Below are 22,057 nucleotides of genomic sequence, written 5' to 3'. Positions count from 1 at the left end.
ACCATGTCTCACCTTCTGCAATTGTAGCCGATATGACAGCCTTTTGCCTCATTCTTTTTTTTTTTTTAAGTTTTATTTATTTATTTGAGAGAGAGAGAGAGAGAGGAGGAGGTGGAGGAGAAGGGGTAGTGTGAGAGAGAGAGAGAATCTCCAGCAGACTCAGCACTGAGCGCAGAGCCTGACACAGACCTTTATCCCCTGACCCTGAGATCATAAGCTGGGCTGAAATCAAGAGTTTGAGGCTTAACTGACTCAACCACCCAGGTGCCCCTAGCATCATTAAGAGCCTTCTCAAGGAGAGGTAAATCTTCTACAAGGGTTGGGTATTCCTACGTGGGAGGGAAAACCATGGAGGTATAAATGATCACATTCTCTCTTTGGTTCCCACTAGAGCAGAAAATGGTTTTAACTATTGAGGATAGGAAATGGCTTTTTACTTCATTGGACTGCTCTATCTAGCCAGCCTGAGGTTGGTAAAAGGAGAGTCCCAGAAGGCAGAGAAAATTAAAGAAATATAGGAGCAAGAGATGAATCTGGTTTTCTTCACCATTTTGCTTTGCATTGGTTTGGATTCTCAAACCATATACAATTAGCTGGTGGACAGCCTCCTGATAAAATGGATGGATTTGCATGGATTGTGCTATATACCTATGAAGCACCTGGCACATGGCAGGTACTCATATTCATTTATTTATGAATGAATAAATGATACATCAACATCTTGTTACAGGAAGGGGCCGTTACATCTTGTGAAATGATTAAGAGGCCCTGCTTTGGGTCCAGACAGACCTGGGTTTGACTCTCAGCTCCGCTACTTGCTGTTTTTATGACTTTAGGCAAATAACCTTATTGGGCTTCAGTTTTCTTCGCTGCAAAATGGGGTTTATTGTTGTACATACTGCATAGGGTGATTATGAAAATTAAGTTATATACTCTAAAGTACTTGGCCTGTAGTAATGGCAGATATTGTTACTGTTAATTATCACTGGTGGGGAGAAGGAGGAGTGCCCTCACCCAATCCTGCCACTTAGTGAGAGTGTGATGAGAATCGAGGTCAGATGATTTTTGTGTACCTCAGTTTCCCCAACTATTAAATAAATGACATGGCTGAGATGATTTCTAAATTAGGTCTTTTGGGTAGCAATTGTGTTCAGGTGCCTGGCACTGAAATAGGATGGCTTTGCAATCAAGGGATTTGTTTTTCTCATGTAACAAGGAGTGTGATGGTGTTTGTGTGGCAGCTTTGCCCAAGATGCTATCAGGACTGAGCTCCTTCTTAGCTTCTTTCTCCACCATCCTTCGCAGCTGAATGTGTGTCCTCTTGTTTTCAAAATGGCAGCCTCTGGTGAGGAAGAAGGAGAAATGGTGAACGGCGAAAAGTGGAACCAGGCAGACTGTCATTCTGGAAGCATTCCTGGAAGCTCTGTGTCTCATTGACCAGAATGGTGGGGTTACAGGTTCATTTTTAGCCACAAAGGAAGCTAGGAGAATTTTAGCTGAGGCCAGTGCCTACACAGGAAAGGAGTCTTCTGGTGGTATAGGAAAAATGAAGAGTGGATATGGGGGCAGAGACAAGGGTAGGCTACCCAAGGCAGTCAGGAGATAATAATTATATTACTATAAACCTATCTGGGTTTATATACGCATATAAAATTATAAATATAAGTTTTAGGCCAGAGACATCAAATTAAAAGGAAAATTTTGCCCTTTGATTATAAGTCATTTAGAAGAATCTCTGCCTTCTGTTTCTAGAACCCTATTGTCTTTAATGAAGGATTCTGTTTCCAGTTTCTTACCTAGCTACCAAGACAGAGGTCCCTGCAGAAAAACACTTCTCTTCATGAGGAGACCCCTCTGGTGTCTGATGTGGGGAGTTCTGTTGTGCTTTGTATAGGGCTGGTTTTGGCAATCTCATCCTGGTCTTTTAAAAAATGTGAATGGGGCCTCCCTTTGTGATTGTCATCAGTTTTCCTGGCGGCTCCCAACAATGCCAGTGTGACTGCTCTATGAGGTGTTTGGAAGGGTACTCCGGTGGAGAACAAGGCTGGGAGGAGACAAGAGATGCTGTCTGATGACCAAGTGAACGAAATCATCGTCGAGGTTGAAAATGTTCCATCTGGGGTTGTTCCAGAAAAGACGCTGGTGAACTCAAACTTCGGCATGGTCTCAAGCTTTGGCATGGTCTCATCCATTTCCGACACTGATGTGACAGACTCTCAGAGTTTCAGCAGCCCACATGACAAAAAGAGCAAGCAGTTGTTGCAGTTTTCAACATCTTTGAATGAGTCATTTTCTCAGACACTTCATAGCCCAGGAAGTGTGGGCATAGACACGCCTCGTACTTCACATGAAAACATCCAAGGTAGCGAGACCCTGGGAGGAGTTAGGAAGATAACAAGGAAGGCTTCCAAGTTGTCTACAGGATTATTTAGTTTTAAGACATCAAGTAGGTTGAAGTTGGTAGATGATGTAAGGATGCGACAGACTCAGGAAGGGGTTACTTTGGGAGCATCTAACTCCTAGAAAGGAATTTACCTGGATCAAGTTTACTCTCTGTGCCCAGGACTCAGGCAAACACTTCCTCTTTGTTATCCTTTGAATTCAGTTTGACTTATTCCCCACACTTTGAGAGGTAGGCACATTTGTGACTTCCATTGGCTTGATGAGTAAGTTAAATGACCTGGCAGAACCAGGGCTCAAATGCAGGTCTGCCTGGTTCCCAAGTCTGACGCTTCAACCACTGTCTTGCTTTGGTCCAGGTCCAACCCTCACTCTGGATGGCAACATAGGATGGCCTTTATTGCCAAGTCTGCCATGAAACCAGGTCTTAACTGACACTGCCTCCCTGCCTTCCTGTTCCTGGAGCCAAACACTGGTTTCTTGGCTGCTATTTCTGTTCCAGCCCATCAAACTCCAGACATAAAGTCAAGCCTCTCTCAGTGATTTCTAGAAGGAAAAAAAAAATCCATTCATACTAAAGCATTTTGTGGGGTTAGGCCATTTATTGAAAATGGGGGTGTCTCCTCTCATGCTACTGACTCCCCACATCTCCCTGTTCTTCCTCCTCCACCTTGTCCTTTCTTCCTCTCCGTTTAGCTGCTCTTCCCTCTCAGGAGAGACACAAATTTCTTGTCTTCAGCAGAGTGAGTTGGTGGCCCTCTTTTGGAGATTTCCTTTTCATCTCAACTGGGTCAAATGGAGAGGTTAGCTCAATAACTCAACCAGGGAGCCACCCTGCTCCCTCTGTTCTCCCTCTGTTGTTGCCCCCATCAGCCCTCCAGCTGGCTTCCTCGTCATTACAAGATGGTGGCCGCCATTTCAGGCTTCACATGTGGCCACAACAACATCCAGAGCAAGAAGGATCTGTCTTTTTCTTGGAGTTTTTGTGTGGCTTTTTCAGTTTTTCTTTTTTGAGAAAGAAGAAACCTTTCCCAAGAAACTCCTCAGCAGATCACCCATCTCAGAACATTGGCCAACATCTTGTCACCTGCTCATGCTTAAATCAGTCACCTGCAAGGTTCAGCTTGGACTCATGGGGCTCACCCCCTGTGTCTGAAGATGGGTCCCACCCTGCAGAAGCTCAGGGCCTTGAGAAGGAGGGGGTAGATTCCTAAACAAAATCAGGATTCTATTAAAAAGGAGACGTTACTGGGGTAGGTGACCCATAGTATGTGCCATGCTGAGTGAAGATGTGTAGATGAGTTATTGGGAGAAGATGGGGAAGTCATTCCTGGGGTTGGAAGAGCATAGGACAACAGTCAAGAAATATAAAGAAGGTGCCTGGGCCTGGAGTGTGGGGTCAAGAGAAAGTGATTTAGACATTCAAGTCGGGGAGGAGAGTGAGCTTGACCAGACAGGCAGGGGCTGGTGCCTTCACTGAATGCTTCTTGTCAGAAAAAAGAAAAAATATCAAGTTGGAATTGAGTACAAACATCATTTGCTTTGGCTATGAGGTTAAAAAATCACTACTTTGGGGCGCCTGAGTGGCTTAGTCAGTTAAGCATCTGACTCTTGATCTCAGCTCAGGTCTTGATCTTGGGGTTGTGAGTTGAAGCCCTGCATTGGGCTCCATGCCCAGCTTAAAAAAAAAAAAGCCAAGCAAACCACGTTGTCTTGTTTTCACTTGTGGCTTGGGGATCACTGAGACCATATAATTATTCTCTCCTTGTGCTCTTATAAAAACATGCTGGGGGCACTTGGCTGGCTTATTTAAGCATCTGCCTTCAGCCCAGTTATGATTCTGGAGTCCCCTGATCAAGCCCCATGTCCTGCTCCTGGCTCAGTGGGAAATCTGCTTCTCCCTCTGCCCTTCCCCCAACTCGTGTGCTTGGTCTCTTTCTTTCACATAAATAAAATCTATTTTAAAAAAAGCTTGAAGGTCAGTGCCATATTTTTTTTTTAAGATTTTATTTTATTTTATTTATTTATTTATTTATTTATTTATTTGACAGAGAGACACAGTGAGAAAGGAAACACAACAGGGGAGCAGCGAAGGGAGAGGAAGAAGCAGGCTTCCCACCAAGCAGGGAGTCCAGTGTGGGGCTCGATCCCAGGACCCTGGGATCATGACCTGAGCCCAAGGCAGACGCTTAATGACTGAGCCACCCAGGTGCCCCAGAGCCATGTTGATATTCTGTGAAAGGAAACAAAATTAAATTCCATTTATTTTCCTCCACAGGACAAAAGTTAATTGCCTCGCTGATACCAATGACATCTAGAGACAGAATTAAAGCCATCAGGAATCAGCCGAGAACCATGGAAGAGAAAAGGAACCTTAAGTATGGATCCAAAGCTTTTCTTCTTTCCCAGATTTCAAGTGAATTTTAGTCTTCTACTTTTGTCCCATCTCAGAAAGATTAAAAAAAAAACAAGGGCTCATGGGTAATGCATTCAGTTGGGTGTCCAGCTCCTGGTTTTGGCCCAGGTTGTGATTGAGATTGAGCATCAGGCATCAGCTAGAAGTCTGCTTGAGATTTTCTCCCTCTCCCTCTGCTCCTCCCACTCGGGCTCTTTCTTTCTCTTTCGAATACATAAATAAATCTTAAAGAAAAAGAAAATAAGAAATATATGAATGCAAAAGAAGCTACAATCTTCCTACAGAAGAATTCCAAATTATATAGATGTTCCTCTTTCCTCTCACCTGGACTGTGGGCTATGCTTAAGGATGTGCTTTCAAAGGGGGTGGGCATGAGAAATGAGGGAGAGTAACTTTCTAGGGATGTGGTCTGGCCAACACTTCCTTGACCAGGTGATCAGGTTAGCATCCCCAGAGATCCGTGGTTAGAAGAGCACATCCCCTCTGTGTACTCCTGAAGACTATAACTCCAGTATCACCAGAGAAAAAGATCAGGTAAACCCCAGTGAAGGGACATTCTACAAAATACCTGACCAGCACTCCTCAAAATTGTCAAGGCCATCAAAAATAAGGGAAGTCAGAGAAATTGTCACAGACTAGAGGATTCTAAAGAGACGTAATAACTAAATGGAATGTGGGATGAGATCCTGGAATAGAACATGGCATTGGTGGAAGAATGAATGAAATCAGAATAGTACAGAATTTACGTACTTGTATATGTGCTAATGTTGGCTTTTTAGTTTCGACAACTACCTTGGAAATGTCAGATGTTGGGGTGCCTGGGTGGCTCAGTGGCCTGGGTATCCAACTCTTGATTTCAGCTCAGGTCATGGTCTCAGGGTTGTGAGATTGAGCCCCACATTGGGCTCTGCACTGAGCATGGAGCCTGTTTAAGGTTCTCTCTCCCTCTTCCTCTGCTACTCCTCCTCCCTCTCTTAAAAAAAAAAAGAAATGTAAGATGTTAATAGGAGAAAGTAGTGAATAGTGTATAGGAATTTTCTATACTGTTTTTGCAACATTTTTGTAAATTTCAAATACTCTAAAATTAAAAGTTTACTGGAAAGAATAAAAGGAAAAAACAAAGTCCAGAGAGGCTTTCTAAGGGCAGGAATAAAAAAAAAAAAAAAAAAAAAAAAAAAAAAAGTGAAAGAATGAGAGCTGTTTTAGCCATCAGACTTCACATTTACTCTTCCTCGTCCTTTTTCTTTTGCAATTTGTACTCTTGGCAATAACTAATGGAGTGGATGCAACAATTGCTAATAAATAATTCAATGATGCAATTGTTCTGGGGCTGCTAAAATAACTTACAAAGTCTGACAGGGGAGTTGGATTTGACAACAAGTAACTTACACATGAGAAAAAGGAAGTCAGGCCAAATCAAGGTAGAGGAGACTGCGGTGACGGGACTAGCTAGAGTAATGCAGGCTGCTTGGGTGAAGCGGGAGCGCATGTGAGCCGAGGCTTGGAAGACAGTTGATGTGGGGGTGGGTGTTTGGGTGGACAAAGAAAACTAGAAAAGCACCAGAGCAAAGTACATGCAATGGATTCATGGAAGGGTAAAGACGTCAACTGTGGCTGATCTTTCTGAAAACACTTTTCCATTTCAAACTCTGCGTGGCTGCCTCTGTCAGAGGGTAAGGGCCTTATGAGGAGCCCAGAGACTTTACAGCAGGGTTTTTCAACCCCAGTATGACCAGCATTGGGGACTGGATCATTCTCTGTTGTGGGGTTCTGTCCAGCTCATTGTAGGGGGTTGAACATATCCCTGGCTTCTACCCCTCAGGTGTTGGTAGCAAACCTCTCTCCCCCAGAGTTTGACAACCGTAAATGTCTCCAGACTTTACCAGATGTCCACTGGGGATCAAAATCTCCCCAGGCTGAGGACCACTGACTCATCGGGCCCCTCCCCCTGCAATGGTTATCACTCAAACCCTTCTTTCTTCCCCATGCTCCTTCCATTCTAGCCATCCCAGCCTCCTTGGGGTCCCAGGTGGGCTGTTCCCTATGCACACAGCAATTCCTTATCCATGCCATTAACCCCGCCCCGCCTAAAAGACTTTGCTTGAATATTGTGCTATTTCAAATTATAGCATAGTCCCTATTCCAGGATTTCCAATTTCCTTACCTGCTCTGTTTTCTTTTTTCTTTTCCAGAGTACACCTTTTATTTATTGTTTATTGTCTTTCTCTTCCAACTAGAAGAGGTGTCTGTTCCATGAACCAGGGATATCATTCTCTTTTGTCTCACTACCTGGGTTGTGCCTACCACATCATAAGCACTCAGTAAATATTTTGGGAACAAAATCATCATAGCAAGGGTGTCTCTCCCTTTCTTCTGCTGCTGTTCCCCACAGGAAAATCGTTGACAAGGAGAAAAGTAAGCAGTCCCGTCGTATGCTTGAGGTCAACTGCTGTGCCCAGTGTCTAAACTCCATTTCACGGGTAAGAAGCCTCTATTACAAGTCAATAAAATGGGCATCACAAGAGGTTAAAAACAAGGAAGTGGCAGAGTGGGCATGGAAAGGATCCAAGGGGAAGAGAAACCAAAATTCAGGGCTCTTTCATTGAAAGCCATAGAAATTGGGTTGGTCTAGGCACAGAGAAACCAGGTGGGGATGCAGAGGTCTAAGAGGTTGCTGAGTTATTTGGACAGCTGAGCTACTGTGTCACCTTCGTCAGCAAACCTGGGAGGTCATAATAACACTCACCTTGAAGAGTGGTCCCGCAGATTCAATGAGATCATTTTTGTAAGCCTGCGTAGTGCATGCCTGGCTTGTTATAATTCTCTGAACACAGTGGCCATCTTTGCTCTTGTGGGGCCTGCTCAGGTGTTTGTTGAGGGAATGTCAAGCCTCCTGCTTGGTGTCCCTACCCCAGGCTTACCGGAGATCTAAGAACAGCCTGTCAGAGCTGCTCGATTCCATCAGCCTATGGCAGAAGACGCTCAAGGTCATCGGAGGCAAGTTTGGAACCAGCGTCCTTTCCTATTTTAACTTTCTGAGGTGGCTCTTGAAGTTCAACATTTTCTCGTTCATTGTGACCTTCAGCTTTATCATAATCCCTCAGTTTACCGTGGCCGAGAAGAACACCCTCCAGTTCACCGGACTGGAGTTTTTCACGGGGGCGGTAAGTCCTTCATTTTGCCCAACCGGGGTTCACCCACTGGGAATCTGCTGGACATACCTTGCTGGTCACCCTTCCAGACCACTTACTTTGCCTGGGAGTGAAATGATAGGGAAAGTGGGGATTTAGTTATTTATTTGTTTTTTTTTTTTTTTTAAGATTTTATTTATTTATTTGACAGACAGAGATCACAAGTAGGGAGAGAGGCAGGCAGAGAGAGAGGGGGAGGCACGCTCCCTGCTGAGCAGAGAGCCCGATGCGGGACCCGATCCCAGGACCCTGGGATCATGACCTGAGCCACCCAGGCATCCCTGTTTGTTTGTTTTAAAGATTTATTTATTTGAGAGAGAGAGAGAAGGGGAGGAAAAGAGGGAGAGGGAGCAAGAGAATCTCAAGCAGACTCCCCGCTGAGCTCAAAACTCAACACGGAGCACGATCCCAGGACCCTGAGATCATGACCTGAGCTGAAATCAAGAACAAGACACTTGCCCGACAGAGCTACCTAGGTACCCTGAAAGTGAGGCTTTAAGATCTTTTTTCCCCAAAGTAACATATACAGAGCATAATAGCCTTTGTCTTTTTTTTTTTTTTAAGATTTTATTTATGTGACACAGAGAGAGAGAGAGAGAGAGAGATAGGGAGAGAGGGAACACAAGCAGGGGGCGTGGGAGAGGGAGAAGCAGGCTTCCTCCTGAGAAGGGAGTCCAATGCAGGGCTTTTTCCCAGGACCCAAGGATCATGACCTGAGCCAAAGGCAGATGCTTCTTTTTCTTTTTTTTTAAACTTTAAACAAATTTTTATTACCCAAAGGTTGTCACATAATTGGATATTTCTCTACTTTGTACACAATTATTCTTACTCTCCACAGAAAGGCTGCTTCCTAACTTTTGATCTGGTGATGGCAAACGCTAAAATCCTGATTTTAACAGAATAGTAGTAAAAATGCCTCAGTGATTTGAGTTGAAAGCAGTACCTTGGTACATGGTTCTTGCACTCAGTTATCAGGAATGTACAAATATCTTTTTTTTAATAAATATTTTATTTATTTATTTGACAGTGATCACATGTAGGCAGAGAAGCAGGCAGAGAGGAGGCAGCAGGCTCCCTGCTGAGCAGAGAGCCCGATGCAGGGCTCGATCCCAGGACCCTGGGACCATGACCTGAGCCAAAGGCAGAGGCTTAACCCACTGAGCCAACCAGGCACCCCTACAAATGTCTTTTTTTTCAAAAATACAAAATAAATTATCTGTAGGCATGGACAATGACAACAGTAAACCATTATATGTTGTCATCTGAAACAAGTAACTGATGGTAATAGTGATTTTCTTAAACATTGGCCAGCCTTTTCTTCAGTCATTTCCTTCAACTGACTTCTCTGAAGTTATGGTTGAGGAGCACAGCCTTGAGCTTCCTCTCATGGTTCATTAATAATGCTAAAGCACTATTCTAGGAGTCACAACATCGAAGGCAGACACTTAATGACTGAGCCACCCAGGTGTCCCAACTTTCTGTCTTTAAAGGTAACCATAGAATAGTTTGTGTTGTTCATGATTTCCTTTCTGTGCACATTTGGACATCCACATACGGACAACACGCATACACACATCTGCATCCCTTTATTTTTTAACAAAAGGTGAATTATTCATATATACCACCTATGACTTGCTTTCTTTCACCCACTCTATGGTGGACATCTCTTATTGGTGTTCACAGAGTTACCTTTTCTTTCTTATTTTTTTTTCTACAAAATACTGTGCTCCTTTTGAAAGATACCTACTGTAGAAAAGAGCAAACTAAGTGAAAGTCCTTTCCCCTTTTTCCCCTGTTTAATGCCTCAGCTCAGAGCATATCTTTGTCCACCATTTTCTTTCTATATGGACATAGATATGTACATACAAACATATGCAGTTAGATACTTAGGTCAATACATAGGTAGATAGGTAAACATTAAAAAAAAAAAAAAGATGGGGCAGCTGGGTGGCTCAGTGGGTTAAAGCCTCTGCCTTCAGCTCGGGTCATGATCTTGGGGTGCTGGGATCGAGCCCCGCATCGGACTCTCTGCTCAACAGGGAGCCTGCTTCCCACCCACCCTCTGCCTGCCTCTCTGCCTACTTGTGTTTCTGTCTGTCAAATAAATAAATCTTTAAAAAAAAAAAAAAAAGATGGGGCGCCTGGGTGGCTCAGTGGGTTAAGCAGCTGCCTTTGGCTCAGGTCACGATCTTAGGGTCCTGGGATTGAGCCCCGCGTCAGGCTCCCTGCTCAGCAGGGAGTTTGCTTCTCCCTCTGTCCCATCCCCTGTTTGTGCTCTCTTTCTCCCTCAAATAAATAAATTAAAATCTTTTTTTAAAGATTTTTATTTATTTATTTGAGAAGCAGAGATTACAAGTAGGCAGAGAGGCAGGCAGAGAGAGAGTAGGGGGGAAGCAGACTCCCCGCTGAGCAGAGAGCCCGACGCGGGGCCCAATCCCAGTACCCCGAGACCACAACCCGAGCCGAAGGCAGAGGCTCCAACCCACTGAGCCACCCAGGTGCCCCAAAATCTTTAATCTTTAAAAAACAGGATACTAAGGTCTTACTTTACAACATTTTTTGCTTCACTGTGTATCTTGAGCATCGATATAGGTCAATGGTATCCTTTTTAACAGCAGCCATAATTTATTTACCCAGCTCTCTACTGAGAGGTGTATGGCCCCTGCCTTGTGAGTCTACCTTCCAGAAGACATTTCTCCTATTGTGTTCTGTAGACCAGGGATCAACAAATTATATCTGGGGGCCAATCTGGCCTGTCACCTGTTTCTACATTTTTAAATGGTTGAAAAAAAAAATCAAAACAAGGATAACATTTTGTTAAACATGAAAATTATACATGAAATTCAAATTTGTGCCCTTAAATAAAGTTCCTCTAGAACATGGCCATGTCAGCAATGCCTTCCTACTATGGTGGCCAAGTAGAGTTATTACTGTAGCTGCCACGCCAAAAAGGTTTACTCTCTAGCTCTTTTTTTTTTTTTTTAAGATTTTATTTATTTATTCGACAGAGAGATGGATCACAAGGAGGCAGAGAGGCAGGCACAGAGAGAGAGGGAAGCAGCTTCCCTGCTGAGCAGAGAGCCTGATGTGGGACTCGATCCCAGGGCCCTGAGATCATGACCTGAACCAAAGGCAGAGGCTTAACCCTCTGAGCCACCCAGGCACCCCACTCTCTGGCTCTTTACAGAAAAAATTTTCTGATTCTTGAAGTAGAATGTTGTAAGTTTACTTTTTAAATTTCTTCCATTTATCTTTTTAATTTCTTTTTCTGTTAAAATTTTTTCCTTGGGATAAATTCATTAAAGTGGAATTATTGTATACATTTCATTTTCATTTTCCTCCTCATTATGGTGTGCACATGTGTATATATGGACATGGAGTCCAACACAGAGGGCAAACTCACAACCTGAGACTCAAGGCCTCTGCTGAGCTCAGAGTCAGACACTTAACCGACTGAGTCACCCAGGTGCCCCTAATGTATATTTTTTACATTTGTATGTTTGAAACATTTTATTATGAAAAATTTCAAACATAAAGGAAAATAAAGAGTAGTAAGTAAACATTCATGTACTCACTACCTAGGTTTTAAAATTGTTAGTATTTTTTCATATTGTTTTATCTTACTAGGTTTTAGAAGCATTTTATAGTAAATTACAGACATTAAGACATTTTACTTCAAATTTCTTCCACATGCATCTCTGAAAAATAAAGATACTTTCTGCAGTCCTTACCCCTAGCAAAATTAATAGTTGTTATTATCTAAAATCCAAACTATATTCAGATTTTTCCCAGCTGAGCCCAAAACATCTTTCCTAGCCTGGTCTTTCAGACCAGGATCTAGTTCAGGTCTATACTTTGCATTCACTTGCCGTTTTCTCTGAATTCTCAATTAATCTAGAATGATCTCTCCAGACACAGCCCCCTTTTTTCTTGAGAAGAGAGAAATGGGGGGAGGAGCAGAGGGAGAGGGAGCAAGGTCACATTGACTTGGTTACATTGACTTGTTGCAGAAACCGGCCAGTTGTCATGCAGACTTGCTTCCTATGGACTCCTTGCTTTGTTCCCCTGGTCCCTTATTTCCTGTAAATTGAAATTTAGACCTAATGGCTTAATTCCCTTCCTATTGAACATGTTTGACCATAATACTTAACAGATGACAGAGGCCGCTAATGGCTGGCTTTCCTGGTTTTCATCATGCTTTGCTTGATCACTGTTTCAAGTGGTGACAGCTCGGTCCCTCCATTGTAAGGAGGGTTTGAGAGTCCTTTCCAGCCCAAAGAGCCTTGTGATGAAATGTCTGCATTCTCAGAAGCCTTGGGTGCTCTTTCCCTGCAAACAAAATGTCTAAGCTGACTGATGCAAGTTTCTTGCAAATGGGAGAGATGCACTGTGCTGACTGACCGTAGTCATTGTTTTTTCGGTTGACCCATCTGACCAAGGGTTTATTATCCCTTCCAGGGTTATTTTAGAACCACAGTGATGTACTATGGCTTTTACACCAATTCTACGATCCGGCACGGGAATGGTGGGGCATCCTACAACATGCAGCTGGCCTATCTCTTCACAATCGGAGCATGTTTGATCGTCTGTTTTTTCAGTTTGCTATTCAGGTATAAGAGCGTCTGTGTTTCTTGATTCTAAGCTTGATTTAGATTTAGGTAAAATTCAAGAGACTCAAAGTTACCCAGGATACAGTTTCTCTGCAATTTTGACTTCCTGTTGCTGTCTGATCATTCTTGTTTTATTTATTTGTTTTAAAATATTTTATTTATTTATTTGACAGAGAGAGCACAAGTAGGCAGAGAGGCAGACAGAGAGGGGGAAACAGGCTCCCCGCCAAGCAAAGAGCCCAATGTGGGGCTTGATCCCAGGATCCTGAGATCATGACCTAAGCCAAAGGCAAAGGCTTAACTGACTGAGCCACCAAGGCACCCTGATTGTTCCTGTTTTAAAACATAGACTATAAGTTTAGGTAAAGGAGGGAGGTTTTTGTGTGCTTTCAAAGAAATTGGTCAGTCTGAAAATCAGGATGCAGTGACCCAACTAGTTATATGGCAAGAAAGAAGGGTATGGAGGGACAGTTGTCCCTTTGACAGCTGTCAGAGAGGTGGTACAGATGTTCAGCCCCTGTCTTCCATAACCATCATGCACAGGCTGGGTGGCTTAAATGCAGAAATGTGTTTCTCAAGTTCTGGAGTCTAGAAGTCTAAGGTCAAGGTGTTGGCGAGTTGGTTTCTTCTGAGGCCTCCGTCCTTGGCATATGGACAGCTGCCTTCTCACTGTGACTTCACACAGTCTTTCCTCAATGAATGTCTGAGTCTTAATCTCCTCTTCCTATAAGGACACCAATCATATTGGACAAGGGCCCACCGTGATAACCTCATTTTAATAAAATTACCTCTATAAAGACCTGATTTCCAAATACCATTGTTTCTGGGGTACTGGGGGTTAGGACTTCAACATACGAGCTTTTAGGGTATACAGTTCAGCCCGTAACAACCTCACTGCCAGCACTCCAACTCAAAAAATGAGATTTCATTTTTTTCTGTTTTATTCAAACTAGGAAATGTTTCTTAAGCTGCTGTTAAGTCTGGCAAATTTTGGAGAGGTAGTGTCATTTTACTCAGCATTTTTTACATGTCAGGCTCAGTGCTAAGTGCTTCCTGGGCTGATGTCACTGAGTCCTGCTGTCGTCACTGTGATAATAGCTTTTGCTTTTATAAAGAGCTCACTGTTCTAAACACTGCGTTGCTGCTCATGGTGGGCTGAACAGTGTGCCCTTCTGCCTCCCAAAGAGGTCAGGTCCTAATCCCCAGAAGCTGTGAATATGGTACCTTACCTGGCAAAGAGGTCTTTGCAGATGTGACTAAATTAAGGATGTTAAGATGGGCAACTTAATCATAAGGGTCTTATAAGTGGGAAGCAGGAGGGTCAAGGTCAGAGAGGATGAAAGATACTGCTCTCTTGGCTTTGAAGTTGAGAGAGAACATAAACCAAGGAATGCAGGCAGTCTCTAGAAGCTGAAAAGTCAGAGGAACAGATTTTCCACCAAAGCATCCATAAGGAACACAGCTCTGCTGACACCTTGACTTTAGAACCATCTTCTGACTTTTGACTTCTAATAAGAGAATACATGTGTGTTGTTTTAAGCCACTGAGTTTGGGGTACTTCGGTGCAGCGGCAAGCAGAAACTCACAGAAAGCTCTGTGAATGGGTCCTATTACTATTCCCATTATATAGATGTGGAAACTGAAGCTCATAGCAGTTGAAAGAACAAAGATCCCCCAAGTCGCTATCCAGGATAGTCAGCCAGGCTTGTCAGATCTTAAGGCCAGCACTCTTAACCATTATGTTTGTGATCTTATTGTCCCAGTAGAACCTGCTGCTAGCTCTTCCATGTTGCCTTTTGCTGTTAATGATCAGACTTTCTTTTTTTTTAAATTATTTTTTATTTATTTTCAGCCTAACAGTATTCATTATTTTAGCACCATACCCAGTGCCCCATGCCCTCTATAATACCCACCACCTGGTACCCCGACCTCCCACCCCCCGCCCCTTCAAAACCCTCAGATTGTTTTTCAGACTTTCTTTTGTTTAATTCCTGCATCCCCAGTGTCTGCTTCAATAGCTTTCAATATTTTCGTTTCTGCCTTCTCCAGCATGGCCAGGTATTTCCGGAACAACTTCATCAACCCCCACATTTACTCCAGAGGGATTGCTAAACTGATTTTCTGCTGGGACTTCACCGTCACTCACGAAAGAGCTGTCAAGCTGAAACAGAAGAATCTTAGCACTGAAATCAGGGTAAGGCAAGCTTGCTTTATACAACACCTTCCCATGGCCAACTTCCTTCAGTATGTCTGTAACTTTTCTTAAAGTAATAATAATTTTTTTTTCTGGTTCCTGAGCATGGCAAAAAAAAAAAAAAAAAAAAGAAAGAAAGAAAAGAAAAAGAAACAGAACCAAAAATGCCTAAAAATATTCATAATGCTGGGGTGCCTGGGTGGTTCAATGGTTGAGCATCTTCCTTCGGCTCAGGTCATGATTCCGGGGTCCTGGGATCAAGCCCTGCATCAGGCTCCTTGTTTGGCGGGGAGCCTGCTTCTCCTTCTCCCACTCTCCCTGCTTGTATTCCCTCTCTTGCTTTCTCTCTCTCTGTCAAATAAATAAATAAAATCTTAAACAAAAAAATCATAATGCCCAGTGCTGGTAATGGTTTAGGGAATGAACTTTTCACATGCTAGTAGCTCTGTAGTTGGTATGAGCTTCTTAGGGGGCAGCAGAGGGATTTATACCAAAATGTTAAATGTAAATGCTTCTTGACCTCACAGTTCCAAGTTTAACATTTTTTTCCCAGTGGTTTTTAACTCAGGACAGTTTTGCCCCTCAAGGGACATGTGACAATCTCTGGAGACTTTTTTGATTGTCACAGTGAGGGGGAGGGTGCTACTGGTGTCTCTGGGCGGAGGCCAGGATGTTGCTAAACATCCTGCAATATACAGGAGAGTTGTCACAACATAGAATAACAGCTGAGAATTTCTCTGATGCTGAGGTTGAGAAATTCTACATTCTGTAGAAAAACATTTATTAAAAAGAAAGAGGGAGAGAAAACCCATAAACAAACAAAAAACCCGAACACGGACTTCAAAAAAAAAAAAAAAAAGATTTATTTATTTATTTATTTATGTGACAGAGATGGAGAGAGGGAACACAAGCAGGGTGGGTGGGAGAGGGAGAAGCAGGCTCCCCGCTGAGCAGGGAGCCTGATGTGGGGCTCGATCCCCGGACCCTGGGATCATGACCTGAGCCAAAGGCAGATGCTTAATGACTGATCCACCCAGTCACCCCCCCAAACACAGACTCTTAAATACAGAGAACAAACTGGTGGTTGCCAGGACAGGGGGTGGGGGGGCGGGTGGTGGCTTAGTGGTGGAAATGGGTGAAATAGGAAAAAAAAAAAAAAGAGCAAGCAGAATTTATAAGCAAGGGCTTTGATAAGAGGTTTGAAAATGCTAACTTCCTTGGTATAAACACCCAGCCTTATTTTTCAAAAAAGAGTTTAATGACTTGAAAGAGCTTTCCTCAAGAGCACGGTCCTGATCTGTTGGTCCCTTCTGTTCCTCAAAGGTGTTTGACACCTTGATGGGGATTCTTGGTCCATTTGAGATTTTCCCATGGGTCTGTCATAATCTATGTCCAACTCGAACTTTCCCCTTTCTTCTGTGGATCCAGGGTGGGTTTGTGTCTCAGAATACCAAAGATTCACCCGGAGAGTCTTTGCTAACAGTGGAGAGGGTCTGTGGGCCTGCTTGACTTCCTTGTGCTTGTAGGAAAACCTGTCAGAAATCCGTCAGGAGAATGTCAAGTTAACGCTCAATCAGCAGCTGATCCGCTTCTCTGCTCACCTGGCGGCCTGGGTTGTGTCTACTGGAGTGGCGGTTGCCTGCTGCGTCGCTGTTTACTACCTGGCTGAGAACAACTCAGAGGTAACCACAGGAGCAGAAGCCCCAAAGTCCAGAGCACAGAACCAGGTGAAGGATGGGGTGCTGGAGGGGAGAGCAGGAGAGAGCTGCCGCTCACACCAGACTCCATGGCCAGCAGCATTGATGTCAGCTGGAAGCTTCTGAAAAATTGCAGAATCTTGGGTCCCTCCTTGGCCCATGGACCCAGAATCCATCTTTACCATGTCCCCAGGTGATGTGTGTGCACACCTCTGAGCTAGAAGCTCTGGGCTAGTGGAAAGATGGGCACTTGGAACACAGACCTGGTATTTGGGGTTTCTTTCTTTTTTTTTTTTTTTTTTAAGATTTTATTTATTTGCCATAGAGAGAGAGAGTACACACAAGCAGGCAGAGAGGCAGGCAGAGGCAGCGAGAGAAGCAGGCTCCCTGCTGAGCAAGGAGCCCGATGCGGGACTCGATCCCAGAACCCTGGGATCATGGCCTGAGCTGAAGGCCGCGGCTTAACCAAGCCACCCAGGCGTCCTGTATTTGTGATTTCTAATAAAAATAATGCCTCCCACTGCCCCTGGCACTGAGAAGATACTCAGGAAGTATTGTGATCTGATGGACTTTTGTGAATGAGTTAACATTTCTGAGCCCTGTATTCCTCACTTGCAAAAACAGGAATGATGGTATGTGGCTTTGTGGGTGTATGATCAGGACCAGAGAAGAGTTAAATGAAGAGTCTACTTAGTGTCCAGTACTGTGGGTGATGAGAGATGTTTGCATTTTTCTTTATTTCCTAATGATATGAACTTGGAGACTACTTACTAATTAGCTGGGAGAGCTGGGCAAAGTACTGCTTTTCTGTAGGTTTTGACTTTCAGATCCCCTGGAAAAGGGGCTCATTGTAGCCAGTTTGCTGACTTTTAGAATTGTGGTACAGGTAGGTGTGATTATGTCACTTTCTTTAATGGCTTCCTGTTGCCCTTAATATAAAATCTATCCTCCATGGCACGATTGACAGATCTTATATGATCTGACCCTGCCCATATCTCCAGTCTCAACACCCCACAACTACCCATATCCTACACACCAGCACTCAGTGCTGAACTGAACACAGTTCCCTGAACACACCATGCCTTTCCTTATCTCAAGATGGGGACACACCCCATCTCCCCTAATTCCCTTATCTGGCAGACTCCTCCTCCTCTAGACGTCAGCACAGTCATTTCCTCCCCACCACCACCCTCACTAGACCGAATTGGGTATTCCTATCCCTGTGCCATTCTCATGTGTAGTATTGAAAAAACCTGTTTATACATCTGTCTTCAAAAGATGGTAGTGGGGCTCTAGGCCCAATACCTCATACATAGTAGATGCTCAGCCAAATGGGTGAATAAGTAAAGGAGAAGCCAGCAAGAAAATGGATGTGGGATTATATAAATCTAAGGGTTTGCCATCAACCATACGAAGGTGTGCCCTGAAAGAGGGAAAATTAAGTCTCAGTGCTTAAGGCCTTAGCAATGCCCTACTTAGGATGTGACCAGGTAGCTGTAGGCATAAAGAAGACTGTTGAGTTTCTTCTTCACCTGGAAGCTTTTCTCTACGCCCACCTGAAGGGAAGGAGGACAGGTAATGAGGTGAGGAGGCAGAAGTGGAGTTGTTTGAATGTCTGCTCTGTGCCAGGCAGGGGTCATATTCATTGGCAACTAGAGTTTCCTGTGAATGAGTGAATGATGTCCTACCTGTGTTATTTAGGGGCCAGACCTTGCCCTATTTAGTCTTATTTAATTCTTCTTATTTATTTATTTATTTATTTGAGAGGCAGAGAGTGTTGGGGGACAGGCAGAGGGAGATAATCTTTTTTTTTTTTTAAGATTTTATTTATTTCTTTGACAGAGACAGATCAGAAGTAGGCAGAGAGGAAGGCAGAGAGAGGAGGAAGCAGGCTCCCTGCTGAGCAGAGAGCCTGATGTGGGACTCGATCCCAGGACCCTGAGATCATGACCTGAGCTGAAGGCAGAGGCTTTAAACCACTGAGCCACTCAGGCGCCCCCAGAGGGAGAGAATCTTAAGCAGACTCCCCACTGAGCATGGACCCCGATGCAAGGCTTGATCCCAGGACCCCGGGATCATGACCTGAACCAATATCAAGAGTCAGACACTTCACTGAGTGAGCCACCCAGGTGCCCCTGGTCTTACTTAATTCTTGAAATGACTTTATGGGTTCCATGATAATCTCTTCATTATACAGACAGGGAAAAGGGGCTCAGAGAAGCTGTGCATCTGGCCCCAGATCTTGAAGCTCATAAGCATGGGGAAGGGGCAACATTTGAATCTGTCTTACCCTGGTTATAAAAATATTGCCAAAGGGGAGGTGGGGCTTCCAAAACCATCCAGAGGTAAAGGGAGGCAGGGTCGGGGGTGGGGGTGGGGAAGGGGGTAGTGAGAGACAAAAGAAAAATCCACAGGAATCCCTTACTCCAAGGATACCTGGCCGAGGGGCACCTGAGACCCCACCCTGAGCCAAATACCAGGGTGTTGCATCCACATGAAGGAAGGGGTGCGTCTCTTGACCTCATACAAAGGTATGGCATGGTCTGGCAGAGGCCACCCCTTTCTCCTAATTCAGCACCCAATGATAGCGAAGACTGGTGAAAAAGAACAAGGCCACCCAGGAGAGGGGAGGAAAAATTCTACAGTGATAGATACCCACGTGCTGTAGCTTCACCAGATCTAAGGTTTTGCTCCAATGGCCAGGGCACACCTTCTTGTTGCCCCAGACCTCTTGCCGAGGATAGTAAAATCATAGAATGGCCGTTAGCATTCAGGCCTCTAAGACACATTGACCTGGTTCCAATCTTCCACTCGGTAGTGAGTGACCCCGGGCAAGCATTTTTGCCACTCTGACCCCAGGTTGCCCATCAGATAAGTCTATTCATACCCACCTGCTTGGCTGTCCTGAGGATAACATGCAGTCATGTGGGTGGTGCTTGGCTCAAGGTAAGTGCTCAAGAATGGGTACCTTGGTAGTTAATCCCAGAGAAGCTACTCCTGGGTTTTCCCCATTGTGGACAGCCTTCTGTGGGAGGCCGACAGGAGTTCAGTGCACACTTGGCATCTCAATTCTTTCCCTCTGTCCTCTGCAGTTCCTGAAGAGCCACAGGAACCCCGGGGCAGTGCTATTACTGCCTTTCCTTGTGTCTTGCATCAATCTGGCTGTGCCACGTCTCTACTCCCTGTTCAGGCTGGTGGAGCGGTATGAGATGCCACGGCATGAAGTCTATACCCTCCTGATCCGGTAGGTGTGCCTGCCTTGTCCAACACCGGCCTCCAGTTCCATGGAGGGCAGGTAGGGTTAGGTTCAAGTACTAAAGTGCTGTTTTCAAAAAGAAGTCCAAGAATAAAGTGTTTTGTAGCCAGAAAATCCAAAAAGCGCTCAGAAAATACAGTGAAGTCCATCTGCCTTTTGTTCAAAGTTAGGGCTTATCTTTCCCCCAATTGCAATCAGCCTGAGGATTAACATAGGTCTCAGTTATGACATGTACAGATGTGTATGTTGTTGACTACAAAAAAGGTTCCTGGCTGAGGAGTTGTGTGGGGACTGAAATTTATCCAGTGTTCCCATTAGTCAGACTGTGAGCCTTCGTAGCCATTGCCTTGGCTGGGAGGAAAAGGGCCATTTTTGTAATTCACACACCCATATGGAGGTAGAGAGGGTGCTTTTGGCAAATCATTGTCTGGGAGGGTGTGCCTTTTTGTGCTAGAAGTGACCCCGGGGTTTCAATAAACAAAGCATAAAATTCCCCAGGTTTTGTCCTTATTCCTTCTTCTGGCTAGTTCCCTGACCAGTTCCTGGTTATGGGTATTTATAATAATAGGTCTGTACAAGGCAAATTGAATTTCTTTACTGATCAATTCGAGAGCTCTTGCCTTCCACGGCATCTGAGATCTGACTCCTAATCAGCTCGCCAACCTCATTTGGAGAATTTGGAGGGAGGGTGGTAGACCTTTGTGTTCAGTGGGCCATTTTGTTTTTGTTTTATTTTGTTTTTGTTGTTTTTTAAAGATTATATTTATTTATTTGACAGAGAGAGATCACAAGTAGGCAGAGAGGCAGGCAGAGAGAGGGGGGGAGGCAGGCTCCCTGCTGAGCAGAGAGCCCGATGATGTGCGGGGCTTGATCCCAGGACTCTTGAGATCATGACCTGATCCGAAGGCAGACGCTTTAACCCACCGAGCCACCCAGGTGCCCCTCAGCGGGCCATTTTGAACCAATCACTTTGCTATTTGTGTTTTTCCTGGTCCCTAAAGAGGCTAATTGTCTTTTCATAGACATCAGCCATTTCTACCACTTCACAAAATACTCAAAATATTCAAAATCTTCTCTACATGAAGAGAGAATGGGAAAGCTCAGAAATAGACAATTCTTTTCGATCTAAGATGAGCTTTTCTCAGCTTAGACGAGTGTGTTTTCAACTTCAGTGTGGAACTACCCTGCAATAAAGGTACACTAATGCATTAATCCAGATATATGGAGCGTCTGCTGCAAGCGAGGTATGGGCAAGAAATCAACGATCTTGCATTGAAAAAGACAGAGCCAGTTCCCTTCCTTCACGGAACTTACTGTCTAACACTATGGTTCTCAACCTTCAGCACACACTAGAATTACCTGAAGGGATTGCCTGGCCCCATCCCCAGAGTTTCTGATTCTGTAGCTCTGGGGTAGGGCCTGAAAATTTGCCTTTCTAGCAAGTTTGCAGATAAGGCCGATACTACTGGGTTGGAGGACACACTTTGAGAACCACTGGTCTAGTGGCACACAGTTCTTGGCACACCAGTGCTGAAGCCCTATAAAAACTAGCAGGTGTTGACTTATGGCAAAGTGACTGGGTTTAAGAGCTCAGGCTGTTAGAGCAGGTGGTCCTCATTTTCAACCCCTTGCAAACTGTGTGACCTTGGACAAATTGTTTCACCTCTAAGCTTCAGTTTCTTCATCAGTAAGATAGACATAAAATACTATCTGCATGATGATATGATTGTAAGGATTAAGAGTTATAAAGTTGTAAGTATTAAGTTGTAAAGATTAAGGTGGTTCAGTAAAGTACTTAACACAGTGTACGGTCTATGGTCAGCACCCAGTGAATAGTATGTACGTTTACTGTTAATACAATCAGTGAGAAGTGAAGTCAGATAGTTTGGAGATGCACCAAAAGAGGTTAGGTCAGTTGATACGAATTAGGTTATGCTGCAGTAACAAACATCCCCGCTTTACTCAGTCTCAGTGGCTTAGAACACAAAGATTTATTTCTTGCTCATACTATATTGTATATTGTAGTATATTGTAGATGGGAGGGGGTTTTGGTCATGTCCTTCATGGAGGGATCCAGACTGAGAGCAGGAAGCATCTCAAATACTGCTGATGGCCATTCCAGAGGGAAGACAGTGAGCTCTAGAATCTCACTGGCATTTAATTGCTCCGGCCTTGAAGTGACACAAAGGGACACACATCACTTTTGCTCACAACACATTTGCCAGAACTAGCCCTCTGGCCCCACTCAAACCAGAGGGGAGCAGAAATTTCAGTCCTACCACGGGACCAAAGG

The 22,057-nt window shown here is 44.3% G+C and overlaps 1 protein-coding gene across 8 annotated transcripts in view; it reads left to right on the top strand.

The window, feature by feature from the left end:
- Positions 1-22,057, top strand: part of TMC5 (transmembrane channel like 5) — an 85,860-nt gene that overhangs the window by 45,752 nt on the left and 18,051 nt on the right. For 7 of the 8 annotated variants that reach the window (XM_082714886.1, XM_082714884.1, XM_082714885.1 and 4 more), the window contains exons 5-11: positions 4,679-4,778; positions 7,209-7,296; positions 7,732-7,980; positions 12,466-12,617; positions 14,667-14,811; positions 16,338-16,493; positions 19,601-19,752. In XM_082714886.1, the coding sequence (XP_082571012.1) occupies positions 4,679-4,778; positions 7,209-7,296; positions 7,732-7,980; positions 12,466-12,617; positions 14,667-14,811; positions 16,338-16,493; positions 19,601-19,752 (1,042 nt within the window). Of the gene's footprint in view, positions 1-1,815; positions 2,363-4,678; positions 4,779-7,208; positions 7,297-7,731; positions 7,981-12,465; positions 12,618-14,666; positions 14,812-16,337; positions 16,494-19,600; positions 19,753-22,057 lie in introns of those variants that run through there. The other variant, XM_082714890.1, reaches the window with a different exon arrangement.

Source organism: Mustela nivalis (genome assembly GCF_964662115.1).
Source record: "Mustela nivalis genome assembly, chromosome: 19".
NCBI classification, from domain to species: Eukaryota; Metazoa; Chordata; class Mammalia; order Carnivora; family Mustelidae; genus Mustela; species Mustela nivalis.
Note: the sequence above shows the minus strand (reverse complement) of the source record. Positions and strands in the feature narration are given on the sequence as shown.